The sequence below is a fragment of the Aspergillus eucalypticola genome, assembly GCF_003184535.1.
Source record: "Aspergillus eucalypticola CBS 122712 chromosome Unknown BO83scaffold_25, whole genome shotgun sequence".
NCBI classification, from domain to species: domain Eukaryota; kingdom Fungi; phylum Ascomycota; class Eurotiomycetes; order Eurotiales; family Aspergillaceae; genus Aspergillus; species Aspergillus eucalypticola.
The window spans coordinates 280,298-294,999 of record NW_020290299.1 but is presented as its reverse complement, the minus strand read 5'-3'; the positions used below and the strand labels follow the sequence as shown (position 1 = coordinate 294,999).

General features: G+C 53.1%; 5 protein-coding genes across 5 annotated transcripts; 2 read left to right on the top strand and 3 right to left on the bottom strand.

Moving 5' to 3' along the window:
• Nucleotides 1-90: 90 nt before the first annotated feature.
• Nucleotides 91-1,702, bottom strand: BO83DRAFT_381147 (aldehyde dehydrogenase). Its single transcript, XM_025531919.1, has one exon. It carries the CDS (start codon nt 1,674-1,676, stop codon nt 177-179), a length of 1,500 nt encoding a protein of 499 aa, XP_025384902.1. The 5' UTR covers nt 1,677-1,702; the 3' UTR covers nt 91-176.
• Nucleotides 1,703-2,223: 521 nt separating this feature from the next.
• Nucleotides 2,224-3,687, top strand: BO83DRAFT_367338 (CAIB/BAIF family enzyme; the record flags this gene model as incomplete). Its single annotated transcript, XM_025529756.1, has 1 exon — nt 2,224-3,687. One exon carries the CDS (start codon nt 2,224-2,226, stop codon nt 3,685-3,687), a length of 1,464 nt encoding a protein of 487 aa, XP_025384901.1.
• Nucleotides 3,688-4,148: 461 nt separating this feature from the next.
• BO83DRAFT_320043 (FAD-dependent oxidoreductase) lies at nt 4,149-5,823 on the top strand (the record flags this gene model as incomplete). The annotated part of the gene is made up of 5 exons (XM_025527800.1): nt 4,149-4,256; nt 4,340-4,527; nt 4,586-4,749; nt 4,801-5,089; nt 5,160-5,823. 5 exons carry the CDS (start codon nt 4,149-4,151, stop codon nt 5,821-5,823), a joined length of 1,413 nt encoding a protein of 470 aa, XP_025384900.1.
• Nucleotides 5,824-5,989: 166 nt separating this feature from the next.
• On the bottom strand, nt 5,990-10,370 carry BO83DRAFT_381144 (putative cytoskeleton assembly control protein Sla2). The gene is made up of 12 exons (XM_025531918.1): nt 10,008-10,370; nt 9,881-9,927; nt 9,801-9,818; nt 9,637-9,712; nt 9,410-9,567; nt 9,267-9,347; nt 9,159-9,216; nt 8,923-9,107; nt 7,819-8,867; nt 7,619-7,768; nt 6,346-7,560; nt 5,990-6,295 (listed from the first exon to the last, which is right to left on the bottom strand). Exons 1-12 carry the CDS (start codon nt 10,013-10,015, stop codon nt 6,209-6,211), a joined length of 3,132 nt encoding a protein of 1,043 aa, XP_025384899.1. The 5' UTR covers nt 10,016-10,370; the 3' UTR covers nt 5,990-6,208.
• A 241-nt stretch (nt 10,371-10,611) lies between these two features.
• On the bottom strand, nt 10,612-14,138 carry BO83DRAFT_381143 (SMP domain-containing protein). Its single transcript, XM_025531917.1, has 2 exons — nt 13,374-14,138; nt 10,612-13,284 (listed from the first exon to the last, which is right to left on the bottom strand). Exons 1-2 carry the CDS (start codon nt 13,862-13,864, stop codon nt 10,974-10,976), a joined length of 2,802 nt encoding a protein of 933 aa, XP_025384898.1. The 5' UTR covers nt 13,865-14,138; the 3' UTR covers nt 10,612-10,973.
• Between the last annotated feature and the right edge of the window lie 564 nt (nt 14,139-14,702).

The window sequence follows — 14,702 nt, the reverse complement described above, 5'->3', positions numbered from 1 at the left end:
ACAGGGTTCACTAATGCTTTGCACAGCCTACCGTGTAGTTTGAGTATGCACATAACATGCAATAACTGGTGTATCAATTTCTAGAGCTACTGGAACAATAATAGTCATTAGGGACAGAATGTAAGCCAACATCCTCTTCTTGTCTAACAAACCAATCTAGTTTCCACACACCTGTACTATCCATAGCGAGCATTCACAGGCTCATCATCGAACCAAACCGGGGGCACTCCATAATTGATAATCGTACTCTTAACCTTTGTATAGCTTTCATACGCCTCCAAACCATTCTCCTTCCCCATTCCACTCTGTTTGAATCCACCCCACGGCGACGACGGATCATTCAAATGATGTCCATTAATCCACACAATCCCTGCCTCAATCTTGTCCGCCACTCGATGTGCCTGGTAGAAATTAGTCGTCCAGATTGAAGCCCCCAGCGCCAACGAAGATGCATTGGCAATGCGAATGACATCCTCCTCCGACTGGCACCTGATCAGCGCAATGACCGGTCCAAACACCTCGTTACATTCCAGGTCCGTCTGTGGACGCGTCTCAATGACCGTCGGCTCGAAGTAGTACCCTTTTCCAGAGGAAGGATTGGTAGTCGCATGTCCACCACAGAGGACCTTTCCACCCTCCCGCACAGCTCTCTCCACAAACGCAGCGCATCTTTCCACCGCTGCCTTAGATATAACCGTTCCGATCTGCGTCGTGTCGTCAAGGGGATTGCCCAGCCGTAACTTCTCAACCCGTTTCTTCAGCAACGCCGTGAACTCGTCATAGATATCCGTATGAACAAGCAGCCTACTCCCCGTAACACATGTCTGTCCACTAGCAATGAAGCTCGCAAACAGCGCTGCCTTAACCGCATCCTCGATCCCAACGCCCGGGAACAAGCACACAGGTGCCTTTCCGCCTAGTTCAGCCGTTATGGGGATGAGATTCGCCGATGCAGACGGTGCAATAGCCCTGTATGTTGCTAGTCCACCAGTCAAGTCTATCTTCGCCAGCAACGGACTCTCACACAGATACTTCCCCGTCTCGTATCCGTATCCGCTGATTATCTGCAACACGCCATCGGGTAAGCCCGCCTCTTTGAACAATGCACCCAGCCTCAGCACAGACAGAGGTGCTAGTTCTGATGCTTTCACTATGACCACGTTCCCACCTGCCAGTGCAGCCCCGATCTTCTTCATGGCGATGAGAAGCGGGTGGTTGTATGGTGTGATCAGTGCCACCACGCCGAGCGGTAGCCGTGTCAGGGTGTTCACGACTGGTCCCTTGAAGGGAGTTACTCGGCCTTCGTGCACGCGTACTACGGAGGCAAAGTACTCGAGCCATTCAGGGATGCGAGCTAGCTGGGCGCGCATCTCGCGGATGGGACGGCCGGTTTGGCGAGTTTCCAGTTCGATGAATTCTGGGAGACGGGAGCGGAGGAGACGGGCTGCGGTCGAAAGGACCGTGAAGCGTGTGGATTGATCAGCGCGGGACCAGGAGCCATCGTTGAAGGTTTTCAGGGATAAGGTGATGATTTGATTAACGGTTTCTTTGGGGGTGGAGTCGATGGTTGCGATAGGGAGCTCGGTGGCTGGGTTGATGACGGGGATACGGGGTGTGGTTGCGGTGGTGTGGGTGCCATTGACCCAGTTGGAGACGTGAGGTATCATGGCTGTCATTTTGGAGAGTTAAAGATATGAAGTAGTGTAGGGTAAAGTGGATGTGTTGACATTGGATGGATTATATGATGCTATATAGTATCGGGGCTACCCCGCACGCGTGCCTGATAAGCCGGACTTATCGCCGTTCTTCCCCTTCCTCCTCCTCCTCCTCCTCATCACTGCCACTATCACGATAGCATTGATCCAGAGATACCAGTGGGGCAGCAAATTTCTATCGGAGACGTCTCTTGAGTTATCGGATAGGATCACATTGTTACTTTGCTTTCCGTTCGAGCGAATACCTCCCTGAAACTTCAGCTGGTTATTTTCCTCCACTTCAAAAGGATCAGTGAACACTTGGGTATGAAGGGAACTCTCCATAAGAGACTCTTAAAAGACTGCCCAACAGTTGAATGAAGGCTAACTATTGTCTTAATCCAGACGGCTTAAAGGTTGCCGAGTGACTCAGTCTTCCATCCGTGTCTCCACCCGATCATTATCTACTCAGGATCAGCAGCAATTAGACCCATCATTGCATCCTACCTGGCATTATACAATATCTACCATGTCTTTCAAAGACAGGTCTACATTTACATCTCGCGATACCATCACGTATCTTTGGCAGGGTCTCCATCTTCCCCCAGACACCCTTGACTCTCTCTCTATCAGCGAACCTCCCAATCCCGGCTTTCCCTCCTCCTTCAAAATCGGTCATATCGCCCAAGCCTCAATTGCACTCTCTGCTCTCCTGGCATCTCAAGTCCATAGCCTCAGGAATAACATCACCCCTCCCAAAGTCACCGTTCCTTATGATCATGCCTGCATTGAGTTCAACTCCGCACGCCTGTACACTCTGAACGGCCAGCCTCCCTCTTCAGACTGGGGGCTCATTGGCGGTCTTTATCGATCATCTGACTGTTACGTCCGCGTTCATGATTCGTTCCCCAACCACCGTGAGGGAACAAAATCCCTTCTTGGCTGCTCTCCAACCGCAACCAAAGACGAAGTTGCTTCCAAGATTTTGGCATGGCGCTCCGTGGATCTCGAAACCACTGCCGTTGATGCCAAGCTGGCCATTACTGCTCTCCGCAGTTACGAACAATGGGATGTGTTGCCGCAAGCCAAAGCCATCGCAGACTTTCCCATCCTGCTTCACAAAATCGGCGACGCCCCGCCTGGTCTGCCCTCCCGGATCGGCCCACATGCCGATAAATGTCTGCGGGGGCTCCGTGTTCTTGAACTCTCGCGGGTCATTGCGGCCCCGCTGTGTGGGAAGACACTGGCCGCACACGGAGCCGATGTGCTTTGGGTGACAAGTCCTCATCTGCCCGACCTGCCAGGACTCGATCGGGAATTCGGTCGTGGAAAGAGAACCGTCCAATTCGATCTGCAAGACGAGCAAGACACAGAGGAATTCTTCACATTGCTGGACGATGCAGATGTCTTCATCCAGGGGTATAGACCGGGCAGTCTAGCTGCCCGTGGACTCTCACCAGAGTCGATCATGAACAGACGTCCCAATCGTGGTATCATCTACGCAAACATGTCTGCATACGGCCCTGATGGCCCCTGGTCAGCGCGTCGAGGCTTTGACTCCCTGGTTCAAACCTGCTCTGGCATGAACGTTTCGGAGGCCGAGCACTTCGGTGCTGGAGAATCCGCACGTCCACTTCCCTGTCAGGCGCTCGATCATGCCGGGGGCTTCTTCCTGGCGTCCGGGATTATGGCCGCGCTGTACAAGCAAGCCACGGAAGGGGGATCCTGGCAGGTGGATGTCTCGCTGGCAGGGGTGATGAAATACCTGCGCTCGTTAGGCCAATACGAAGGGAAAACAGGGTTTCAAGAATCACCAGATTATGCTCACCCCCAAAATGTTCCGACCGAGTATTTCGAGACCCGGAGCACGGGGTTTGGGGAGATGACCGCCATTCGTCACGCTGCGAACATTGAAGGGGTTGAGATCGGCTGCGAAGTTATGCCCAAACCACTCGGCTCTGACGAAAAGCGGTGGCTGGAGGCATTGCAATAATGGAATGCATTCTAGGATCTTTTCTACCCCGCATCACCGAGAATGCAGAAAGTGACGACACAAAGAAAAAGCACTGGTTCCGTGGCGTGTGCATCCAAACAAAGTAATCATGCTACCCAATAGTACTCCACCACGACAGCCCAGTTCCCAAGGCTGAGGCCCAGGCCAGCTGCACGGCTGACAGAAATGGGTCGAGTTTGCTTTTGCTCCCTGCAGAAGCGGCCACTGCCCTGTGATCCGGTCACGCCCGAGGCCGAATAGACGCTCCGTAGGAAAAAGAAAATGGATGGATACACAACCATTGGCAAAGGTTTAAATAGCACAATGGCTCCCAGGGCTATTCGAGGGGTTCTGTGCAACTGACACCGGTTTTCCCACCCAATATATTCAGCAACCCACCTGCTGTTTACTGTAGTATCCGCCTGGGAAACAGAAAAGCTAATAGCGCGGATCAAGACACCATGAAAGTCATTATCATAGGAGGGGACGTTTCAGCCCTCGTGTGCGCAATTACTTGTCGTCGCGACAATCTGAACGTGATCGTGCTCGAGTCCGGTCAAGATACTGAGGTACCACGAACCTCCTATCTCCAAATGCGCCCGACCACCAATTATCAAAGATAGACCAGCTTACCCAGATATTCTTACTTTAGACTCCCCCGGGCGTCCAGATCCCTCCTAACGGAACACACCTCCTCCGCCGATTGGGTTTGCTCGATGAAGTACTTGAGAAAGGGAATATTCTCCAGACGATTGATTTTCGACACTATGCCGATGGCGGATTGATTAGATCCATGCCATGCGGGGAGGAAACGTGTCGAGTATATAGAGGGCCATGGATGTAAGCTATTCTTCCTAATTGATCAATCATGAACTATGATTGTGCTGACGGTATGAAGAACGATCCATCGCGCAGATCTGCTCCAGATCCTCCGAGACAGGGCACGGAAATTGGGTACTGAGATCCGATCTGCCGCAGTGCGAGAAGTAAACAGTGCGACTGCAGAAGTAATCCTGGAAGACTGGGAGAAACTACAAGGAGATATTGTGATCAAAGCAAACGGTAATTACTCTACTCTTTATACACAAATCCACCTCTAACCCACGATACCAGACAAAACAATCAACGAACCCCCCTCATCAAGCACACCAAACGACACAGAAACCATCTACCAAGCGACCATCTCACGCAAACACCTAGAAGCCCTCAACAACCCTACAATCGACGAACTCTGGCAAGACCGACACAGCACTACCGTCTGGCTAGGACCAAACCAACACGCCGTCTTCTATCCCGTTCGACACAGCCAGACATTCATCTTGAACATATACCATACCAACACTGACAGCAATTCCAGCACCACCCCAACCGCCCAAGAGATATGCACAGGCTGGGACACCCGGTTCGTCAACCCTCTCCCCTGGCCCCTCTACCCCAGATCAGAACCCTAACTTACAACGAAACGAATACAGCCTCCAAACCATTCTCACCCTCACACCCACCCTAACACCCACCACCACCTCCTCCAACCACACCCACAACCATCACCACCAAACCCCAACCCAGAACACCCCTCCCCAATCCCTCCTAACCCACCTCCCCACCCAAATCACCCAGACCATCCCACCTTACCTCTTCCAAACAACATCCACAGCCATCGAAGACGCCCTCACCCTCGGCACCCTCCTCAGCCTCTACAACCAACACACCCACCTCCACTTCCACCCCCAACTCGAACCCCAATCCCAATCCCACTCGCACCTCCCCTCCCTCCTAACCCTACACACAACTCTCCGCGCCCCCATCACCACCTCCAAGACACAAGCTGCACTCTCCACCCTCCGCACAATTCAACTCGAGAACGGACTCACCCAGCAAGCGCGGGATTGGGTGCTTAGCGGAGCGGGGATAACAAGGGATACGGATGGGTGGTGGAAGGTTGTGTCGTCGCGACAGGAGGGGGTGTTGGGTGGTGGGGTTGGGTTGGTGGATGAGACGGGGAGGGCGTTTTGGGAGTGGATGAGGGAGAGGGGGGGTGGGTTGGGGGATAGGGAAAGGGAGGGGTCATCGTCGTCGTCTTGGAGGTCGAGTTGTGGGATTGGGGGGTCGAGGAGGAGGTGGTATGCTTGGTGTTGAGATCCGGTTTCAAGAGGGGTTTGGTTGATTATGTGGGTGTTGGGGATTTGTCGTGTCTTTAGGTTTTGATAGTATGGGGATTATGAATTGAATGATTTATTATGAGTGGACCCCAGTAGTAACGAAATCGGGTAAAATACGCTGTGAAGCTAGAAAGATGGGAATACAGTAACGGAGGAATCCTTGCGATCTGATTATATACAGTACAACGATAGCTCGGAGCATAATCGCCCAAACACACGCATGGCTGCTACTCTTGGTATATCCAACAAACAAGCAATGTCACAGAAAACACAACCCGAATAGAATTGCAGCAAAGCCAGAAGAGCCAGATCTCCCAGTCTGCTTCCACCCACTAAAACATGACAAACATGCTGGCAGCCACTTAGTCCTCTTGGTAAGAAATCTTCCGCATCTCTCCCAGGCGTTGACGAGCCCGAGAAAGGTTGTTCTCCAGTTGGAGGATCTCGACCTGAAGAAGTCATTAGCATATAACAACGACAATATCAGGATTCGACGTACCTGCTGCTCCATCTCCCGCACTTTGAACTCGTGGGAGCTGAGCTTCGAGTAATCCACCGCTTCGGAATCATCCTGGTTCTTCTCCTTGATGATATCCTGCACCTGGCGCACCAAGCCCCGGCAGGCCGCACCAACAGCCTTGCTAGCCGTCTCGAGACGATCCTGCGACTTGCTCATGAAGGTGGCCTTGACACGACTGGCTGCCACCAGCTGCGCCGTGCTGGCCGCCACATCGTTAGAAGCGACAATCAATTGCTCAGGGGAGTTGCGTCCCGAGATGACACCATCGGCGGTCTCAATCAAGGTGTTGGTCGAGCTGGCGACTGCCTTGGCTGCTGAAATCAGACCCTCAGTCCAGCGGTTGTTCTTCTTGTAGAAAGCCGTCCGCGAAGAGCTACCACGACCCTCCCGGACAATCTCTTGCTGCGACGCGGTAGCCGCCTTGATAAGTTCGGCGATTGCGTTAGTCACTGCAATAGCAGCCGCCAGAATGACATCGTTGATCCGAAGCTCATAGGTGCTGAAGCCATCACGAGGCTTGTTCTTGAGCTTGGCCAGTCGCTGGGCTGCAGCATCGATAGCATCAGCCGCTCTGGTAAGTTCTTGGTCAACCAAGTCGCCCAGATCACCATTGGTGGCAATCTTGGCACTCTTAGGCGCGAATGCATCAACCAGCTTCGAGAGAGTCTGCAAGTCCCTCTGCACTTCGAGGTTGTTGTTGATCACAACATCGGTCTTTTGCAGCGCCTCTAGTCCCTCAAGACGGAAAGACTGCAAGCCTCGGAAGAACCGCACTGTCGCCTGGGCGGATTTGCGGGCGGCGTTGACCAGCTGATCCGCGCTCTTGTCGTCGTTGGCGAAACGCGTCAATCCCTTGGTGTTGCTCAGCACGTCGGCCACGGAGCCAGCGAAGATGGATACAGTCCGGATGATTTCCGCATGCGTGCTGTTGGGCCCGTCCGCAATGAAGTTGTTGAAGGCCGTAGAGAATTCGGTGGCCGAGGCCGAAGCTTTCTCGATCTGCGAAAGCACATACGGCGGAGAGGCGTTCTGGTTACCAGCCTGCATGGAGGAGTCAAGCTCATACAGAGCATCATCCACACGCTGGACACCCGTCTGGAGTACTGAATCGATGATATCGTTGATCTTAGAGACGGTGCCGTGCAGAACAGTGTCAATCTGCGAGTCCAGCGCGTTGTCGACATCACCTTGGCTCTATTTGCGCCATCCGTTAGCTCGACATACCACCATACGTTTCGCGCTGATCACATACCAATTTCAGCTCCTCCAATTCCATCAAAGCCTGCTCCATTCCCGACTTGTACACTTCGATTTCCTCGTCCTTTTCGCGCAGGGCAAGGTCGTGGTCGCCTGCACGCTCCGAGGTCTTGTTGGAGACTTCCTCCAAGGCACGAGACTTGTTCTGTGTCCAGAGTTAGAAACTGATCAGATAACCCGAGCAGGGAAACTTACCCGGAGAGCCTCCTCCAAGTCCGCCATTTCCCTGTTGTATTTCGACAACAGTGTCGAGATCTCCGTACCCTTGGAGCGTTCCGCGTTCTCAGCTCGCTCGAGGGCGAAGCGCAGTTCCCGCTTAACCTTCTCCAGCTCTTCTTTGTTGTTTCCGGTCAGACGGTCTCTGTCGTGCAGTGCACGGTCTCGCTCGCGGATCATGTCGGCCAGCTCCAGGTTCTTGGTCTTGAGCTCACGCTCAAGCTTCTCACGGCGCTCAATAGCCTCCTGTGCCGATGCTGCCTTCAGCTTAAGGCTCTTCGTCGTCTGCAACAGATCAAGGTGCTCCTGGCGGAGTTGAGAGTAAAGCTTGGCTAAGGCTTCGTACTTGGACCGCCACGTGTTAACCTGCTCCTGCAGCGACCGAATCTGCTCGTCCTTCGACGCATTCTGCAGGTTAAGGTTGGAGTTCAAGTGGTTCATTTGTTCCTCCAGGTCCTTGACTCGACGGTCGTACTGCTGCAGCATCAACTGGTCACGCTCGTACTGGGCGCGGGCATTCAGGTTCTCCTGCTCAAGCTCGGCCAAGCGACCTTGGGTCTGTGTCTGATACTGATCGCGCAAAAGCTGTTCCTGAGCAAGGCGCTGCTGCTCGGCCTGGAGGCGCTGTTGTTCCTCGAAGTCGCGCTGAGCCTGCTGCTGCGCGAGGAGTTGTTGCCGCTGCTGATCCTCCCATTGCTGCTGCAAGCGGCGTTGCTCGGCTTCATATTCTTCTTGCTGACGCTTGGCTTCGGTGGTCCAGAAATCGCTGATGGGCTCCGGCTCTGCTGCAGTCATCTTGGGCGGGGGAGACGGCTGGGGTTCGGGTTCCTTGACTGGTCGCTTCGGTAGAGCTGGACGTTCATCGTCTTCCGACAGCAAGTTGGGAGGGTCCTGTGGCAGCTTGGGGACAGTAATCAGGCTAGTGAGATACCGCAGGTTCGAACATTCGTAGTAGAAGCGGACGAGGCGGTAGTGCTGGGCGTCATATCGACCGCGGAGGGGTTCAAGCGCTTCCGTATCACCCGTTGCTAAGCCGGACCATATCAGTATCTATTGAACTATCACATTGGGAAACAGACGTACTCGTGTGCATAGCCCTCAGCATGCTGGTGATGAACTTGTAGATGCCGTAGCTCTCCTGCACCAGAGGGACCAGGGCGGAGATGCGACATTCGTTGTTGGTGCCGGATTGGAAATGAGAGAAGATCAACTTCTGGAAGGCATCGATCTGATCTTGCAGTGTCATGAGATCTGTGATTGCCTCATACCTAGACGGTTGTCAGCTATGCACATGGACCTCGATTGCATATCCGACGTACCCTTCATTGGGGTCATTGGTTGTCTTCAAGCTAATGTACTCTTCATATTCGAACAGGCCTAAATCGATCAGTACCCATGCGAGGGGGGCGTCGTATTGGTGTCCTAACCGTTGAATTCGGGATGGTTCCGGTGAAACGCCAGCTTTGATTCGAGGTAGAAGACGTATTCACGAATGAGGGGGCCGTATCCTGTTATTCCAGCTCCACGTCAGCTGTCTTCCATCTTCCTCCCAAATAGGAATTGTACGCACCTCGGATACCATCTCCACCAACACCGCGCATTAGACTATCGATCCAATTGACATGCTGCTGTGCTTCACGGACCACGATCGGGTGACCTTCTTGTAGCACCTTATGTATCGTGATGAGCGCCTTAAACGTCTGGACTTCGTCGGCGAGGACAGGTTGGCTAAACGGAGACGCGATAAAGTCAGCTTACGCATGAAAGCGATTACAGACACAAAGCAGGCAAGCATACACTTTCATGCCAGCCCAGAAGGCGCTGGATGATTTATGATCCCATGTGTACACGATGCAGCTCCGAACATGTTTCCCTGGGTGTAGATTAGTGATTGTTCGGTTGGTGTGACCGGAGAAGAGCTCCGTCGATATAGCACAAAGCTTGGGAGGGGTAATTCGTACGTTTCGGGGCGGTTTCCTCTGTGAAAGCGATATGATCAGTCACTAGTAAGCATCAGGGGAGCACTGCAGCTGTGACTTACCGATGCTCGTGGCTTTGCGAATGTTAATCGCCAAATCAGTCTCCGTGCTGGAATTCAATGGATCATGTCAGCAATTCCATCAAAACACACAACAAGCGCACGGGCACCTCCAGAAAATATCACGTACCGACTCATGGTGATGGTTGCGAAGCTCTGGATGGGCTTAGATCAGGGGAACAGAAGACGGAGAGATGCGGCGGGAGCCGGTGGGCCCGTAATGCGGACAGCGCAATCAGCCAGTTAGTTGCACGGGGAATGCGCTATCCTCAAGAAAGGAGAGGGGAGGAGGGAGAAGTGCGATAAGTGGTCAGGGCAAGGATTGGAGAGAGCAATGGCCACCCACGCGATTGTCCAGCAGGATCCGTCACAGCAGAAGAAAGAAAAAGAAAGAAGAGAGCAAGAGATCTAGAGGGAGAGAGTGAGTGAGGGGAATAAAAGGCAGGTGGACTGAAATAGCAACAGGCAGAGAGAAGCAAAGGCGAGATGACGTCCGAAAGGGAAACTGCCACCGCGGCCGGTTCTTGGCACCGCCGCCCGTTCCTCACAGGGACTCGTCACCCTTCTTTCTGGATCTACTGCAAATAAAAGAAAGGGTTCGCTATCCACCGGATCTCACCTAGGCAGCGATTTTGTCGCCCAATCATTCAACCCTGCCCAATTGGCCACCAATAGGCTACACTGTACTGCTACTGCTACTGCCACTGACTACAATAAAAGATGATTGAGGAAATGTTCTGCTCTGAATTACTAAGAAACCATCCATCTATCAAGCAATCAAACCAAATAAAATATACGACTAGAATGGGGAGTTTGACACCAGATCGCAATTGACGCCAGTCACTGTCAAGCACGCTCAAGAACCAGCTGAGAGGGTATACCATGGGTGAGAAGCCAAGGAAGGGAACCATCATCCTGCCTGCACCACGGCACCGGACTCAGTTCACGCCTCCCTGTCCATATGAAAACGCCCGTTCCTGTAGAGAGCGCCCTGCACTGCAGAGCTTCCGTTATGCATTGCCCAGGGTAAATGCGACATCACTCCGTTATTATGATCCCCGTATCTTTCTGCTGCATGTCACTAATGTGTTCTTCCTCATGGAATAATCCCGTCCGTAGCGGAGAGGATTTCCATGCCATGTTTCTCCGTGTCAAGTCTGGGCTTCGAATCAGGAGCCGCAGGCCCTTGCTCTACCGGCTCAAGCTCGCCTTCACCATCCCCACTATCGCGACTAGCAGCCGACTCTCCTAATTTCGTTGAGGAGCTGTAGCCTTTGGTGCTCGACTCGGTTGCTGATGCTCCCTCAGGAAATAGGTCCACCACAGGGCTGTTTGGCCCCGAATCGTATGGAGCTTCGACTACAAGTAACTCATCCGACCTAGCCCCCTCCGTCTGGGGTTGATAGATTGGTTTCCGTCTGGGTAGAGGTGGCTTGGGAACAGGCCTCTTGTTCTCCCTATCCGACTTCTGCTCGGGAACATTCGACAACGCCACCGGTTTACGCTTGGGAACCGCTACGGTGTTTCTCTTATATCCCACCTTGTCAGGACGCGGCAATGGAGTCCCCGGGGGTGGGAGTGGGTGTCCACGCCCTATCGGCTGTTCCGGAGTGCCCGCAGGACGAGACATATCGTGAGCGGAGCTAGACTCGCCTCTGCCGAACATGTTCCATCCCCACTTCTTGGCCACGGAGGTGGCCGTATTTAGCGGGCCAGGGGATTTACCCTCTGAGGGAGTGGCAGAGGTAATCGACCGGGTCAATGTTTCGAGTGTGCTGCGACGTCGCGACTTGTTGCTCGCCAGGGATGCGGTAGAACCACTCTCCATACCCCGGAGGTTGTTCGATAAATCGCTTCCACGGTGAATAGAGGGCGGCCGGGTAGGAAACTCGCTTGCAGACTCATCGAAGCTCCCGGATGATTCGATGATGGACGGATCCCGACTCTGGGATACACTATCCGGGACCATATGACTAGCAACCGGAGGAGAGCTTGCAGGAGTCTTTTCCGGCGATCCAGGAGCTGACCGGTTAGATATTTCGATCATAGCACTGGTCGCATAGCTCTTCTCTTCACTCTTGGTTTCGGACAGAACTCGGTCCATCTTCCCATGGTCAGCTGTCAGGACGGGATCGGCGGCATTAGAGAAGGTCTGAGACCGAATTACCCGTGGGGGCGAAGTGCCGAATTTGTCCACCGCGGAAGATAGAGCGCTTGGACTGATATTCTCCAGATCTCCTATGGAGGCCTTGGAATTCTTGCGGGCTTTTAAGGTGCCATTGCCAGATTCGGCAAGCGCAGGTGCGCTCATGGTGCGATCGTCCTTGATCTTCAGTACTTCAATCGACTCCTCTTTGGTGCTACCCGAGGGCTGATCCTGAGCAACGGACTCATCGGGAATATCTGCTTTCGTATCAGGTTTTGGTATCTCTCGCTCCCAGATACCACCGCGGAATCGCTGTGATTCAGTGTCCATAAAGGGGATGTCGTCCCAAAACGGCTGCACCAGACTCTCCGCAACAGTTTCCCGGATGCGACTCTCAATGGTACGCAGAATTATGCCGTAAGTGATCTGCTTGGAGCTGACAATTGGTTCAATGTCCATATCCATATCGGGCATGGATTCAAACGATATCCAGATTCTGTTGCTCGGAGGAGGCTTGAAGCGGATCAGCAAATGACCCTCCAGCTTCTTCAGCACAACCGCCAGGACGATGTCGACTTCCCTGGCCTTGAAGCGCTGGCCCAAGTCGATACGCACGGTTGCCGAGATCTCCAGGCGGAAGTTGCCCGTATACTGGACATCCGTCTCTACGCAACAGTTGCCGTCGACTGTCAAGTCCTTGAGCCTAGGGTTGATGATAAAGGGCGCACCTTCCCCCATGTCAATTTTCTGGAGACCAATTTTGCTGATGAAGTTGGGCTTGTTGACGCGGGAGATCTTCTTAGTGACCTTCTTCCGGATGAACTCCTCCATTTCGGGTGTCTTGTACATGGCAAGGAACAACCTGCCCAGCACCGCGTTGATCCATCGCGTTTGCAGTTGCTCCTCGGACGAATGCAAGCGCTGAACCAGGGTGACGATGTGTTTGACATCAAACGTCTGATGCTTGGGAGGAGCATCTGGAGAGTTCCACATGCGAGCCTGATTCTGGAGCATGGCGAAATAGAAGTCCTCCTTTTCGGACAGGTTTTCGGAGAAGAGGAAGAAAGGCGGCGTAGGTCCTCCAAGATCACCCAGCGACTCCAGTCGTCGCGAGAGGCAGATGGCGTTTCTCTTTAGCCACAGTTCTCCTTCTGGGATCGGGCCCTCTCCACCATGTATACTGACATCGTGGTGGGCAAGCGAAATAACATATCGGACTTCCACCTGGTTCGCGTTATCGTAGAGCATCAAATGGCCATGTCTGATTTGTGTCGATCATTAGCATCAGCCGTGATTTCTAGGCGCGGAACAAAGAGCAATTAAGCGGAGGCGGAGAAGGGTCGACAATACCGAAGAACAATATAGAAGACATTACGCGCCCGCTTCCCATTCTTAGGAGTATTCTTAGCCGGCTCGATCGTCGGCGCCTGCTTCCGATCGAACAAACTCCTATACATAGCCTGATACACGCTCGGACTCTCCGCGGCGATCACCTCTCCAGCCGGAGTGGTCCTCTCGGGCGGCCGCCCATTAACACCACCGGGGACATATTCACGACAAACAGCGAAATAACCAGCGGCGACATCGGAGTCATGGGTACGATGAAACTTCTCGGCCAACTCATCCGTTCCAGACTTAAGACTGTAATGATCATCGGTCGGACGGCGCAGAGTTGTCGAAGAAGATTGGGGATGGCATGATTTCTGATCGGAGAGCAACGGGGACGGAGCGACAGTCGGGAGGGTCAGATAGACGAAGAGAGCGACCAGCGACAGGACTAGCGGGAGGAAGGTAAGTCCGCCGAGGACGTATATGAAGAAAAAGCTGGCGTAGGAACCCATTGGGGTGGGGAGCCGGACGTTCAAATGGCCAGCATTAACAGCACCTCCATCATCATGAGGCTAAAAAAAAAACGAAAGACCAAGTGGCAGGCTGGCAGGCAGGCGGCAGGCAGCGAAGGTGTTCGAACCTGGAGGGGAAAGGAGGATAAATGAGGACCAGCTCGAATGTATATAAGGGAGAGAGGGGTGGGGGAGAAGGGGAAGCGAAAGGACAAGTGTATAGTATACCTGGAGAGTATGGGTGAAGGAGATAAATTAGGGAGGGAGGAAGGGCAAGGGGGAGATGAAGGAAGGGAACAACCAAGTTTAGATGATGTTGTAAGTTGGAGGTGGATTGTTGCAGAGTGACAGTAGCGCCTTTCCTAGTTGGGGCAGCAGACAGGTCCTTGGAACTCCGCGGTTTCCGGGTGTTCTTTCACAAGTCACTAAAAGGTCGCTAGCTGGTAGGCAACACACCCGTTAGTGACCAGCGGAGTACTTGGGAACTACTACTACAGTACTACTACTTTCCCATCGATCATGACGGAATGCCGTGGGTCCGGGAAGAACGTTGCCCCGCGTTCCTCACCACCTGATGGTCCCGTGATCCGCCCGGGGCTTGCAGATCGTTGGTTTAGCTTATCGGCACTCGATAGATACCACTTTGTAGCATACCAGAAGTTGCCAGTTCATCACGGAGATTTAATACTACACGATTAACTTGCCTCATGCAAGATGGAGAAAGGAAAAGCAACTAACAAGTGTGATTCACATGCAGCTATCGAAGCGAAGTTAACTTTTTGTTTGTTTGTTTTCCGAACATAATCGTAACTCTTAGGTAGTAAGGACGCAATTGGTT

Excerpts from the sequence above, each read along its gene's own strand:
- BO83DRAFT_381144 (XM_025531918.1), bottom strand. Across the intron at positions 7,561-7,618 it reads AATTGGAGGAGCTGAAATTG|AGCCAAGGTGATGTCGACAA; the intron begins GTATGTGATCAG and ends TGGCGCAAATAG. Across the intron at positions 6,296-6,345 it reads TGCGGGAGATGGAGCAGCAG|GTCGAGATCCTCCAACTGGA; the intron begins GTACGTCGAATC and ends TGACTTCTTCAG.
- BO83DRAFT_381147 (XM_025531919.1), bottom strand. The coding sequence starts at position 1,676 with ATGACAGCCATGATACCTCACGTCTCCAACTGGGTCAATGGCACCCAC.
- BO83DRAFT_381143 (XM_025531917.1), bottom strand. The coding sequence starts at position 13,864 with ATGGGTTCCTACGCCAGCTTTTTCTTCATATACGTCCTCGGCGGACTT. Across the intron at positions 13,285-13,373 it reads GTCTTCTATATTGTTCTTCG|ACATGGCCATTTGATGCTCT; the intron begins GTATTGTCGACC and ends GACACAAATCAG.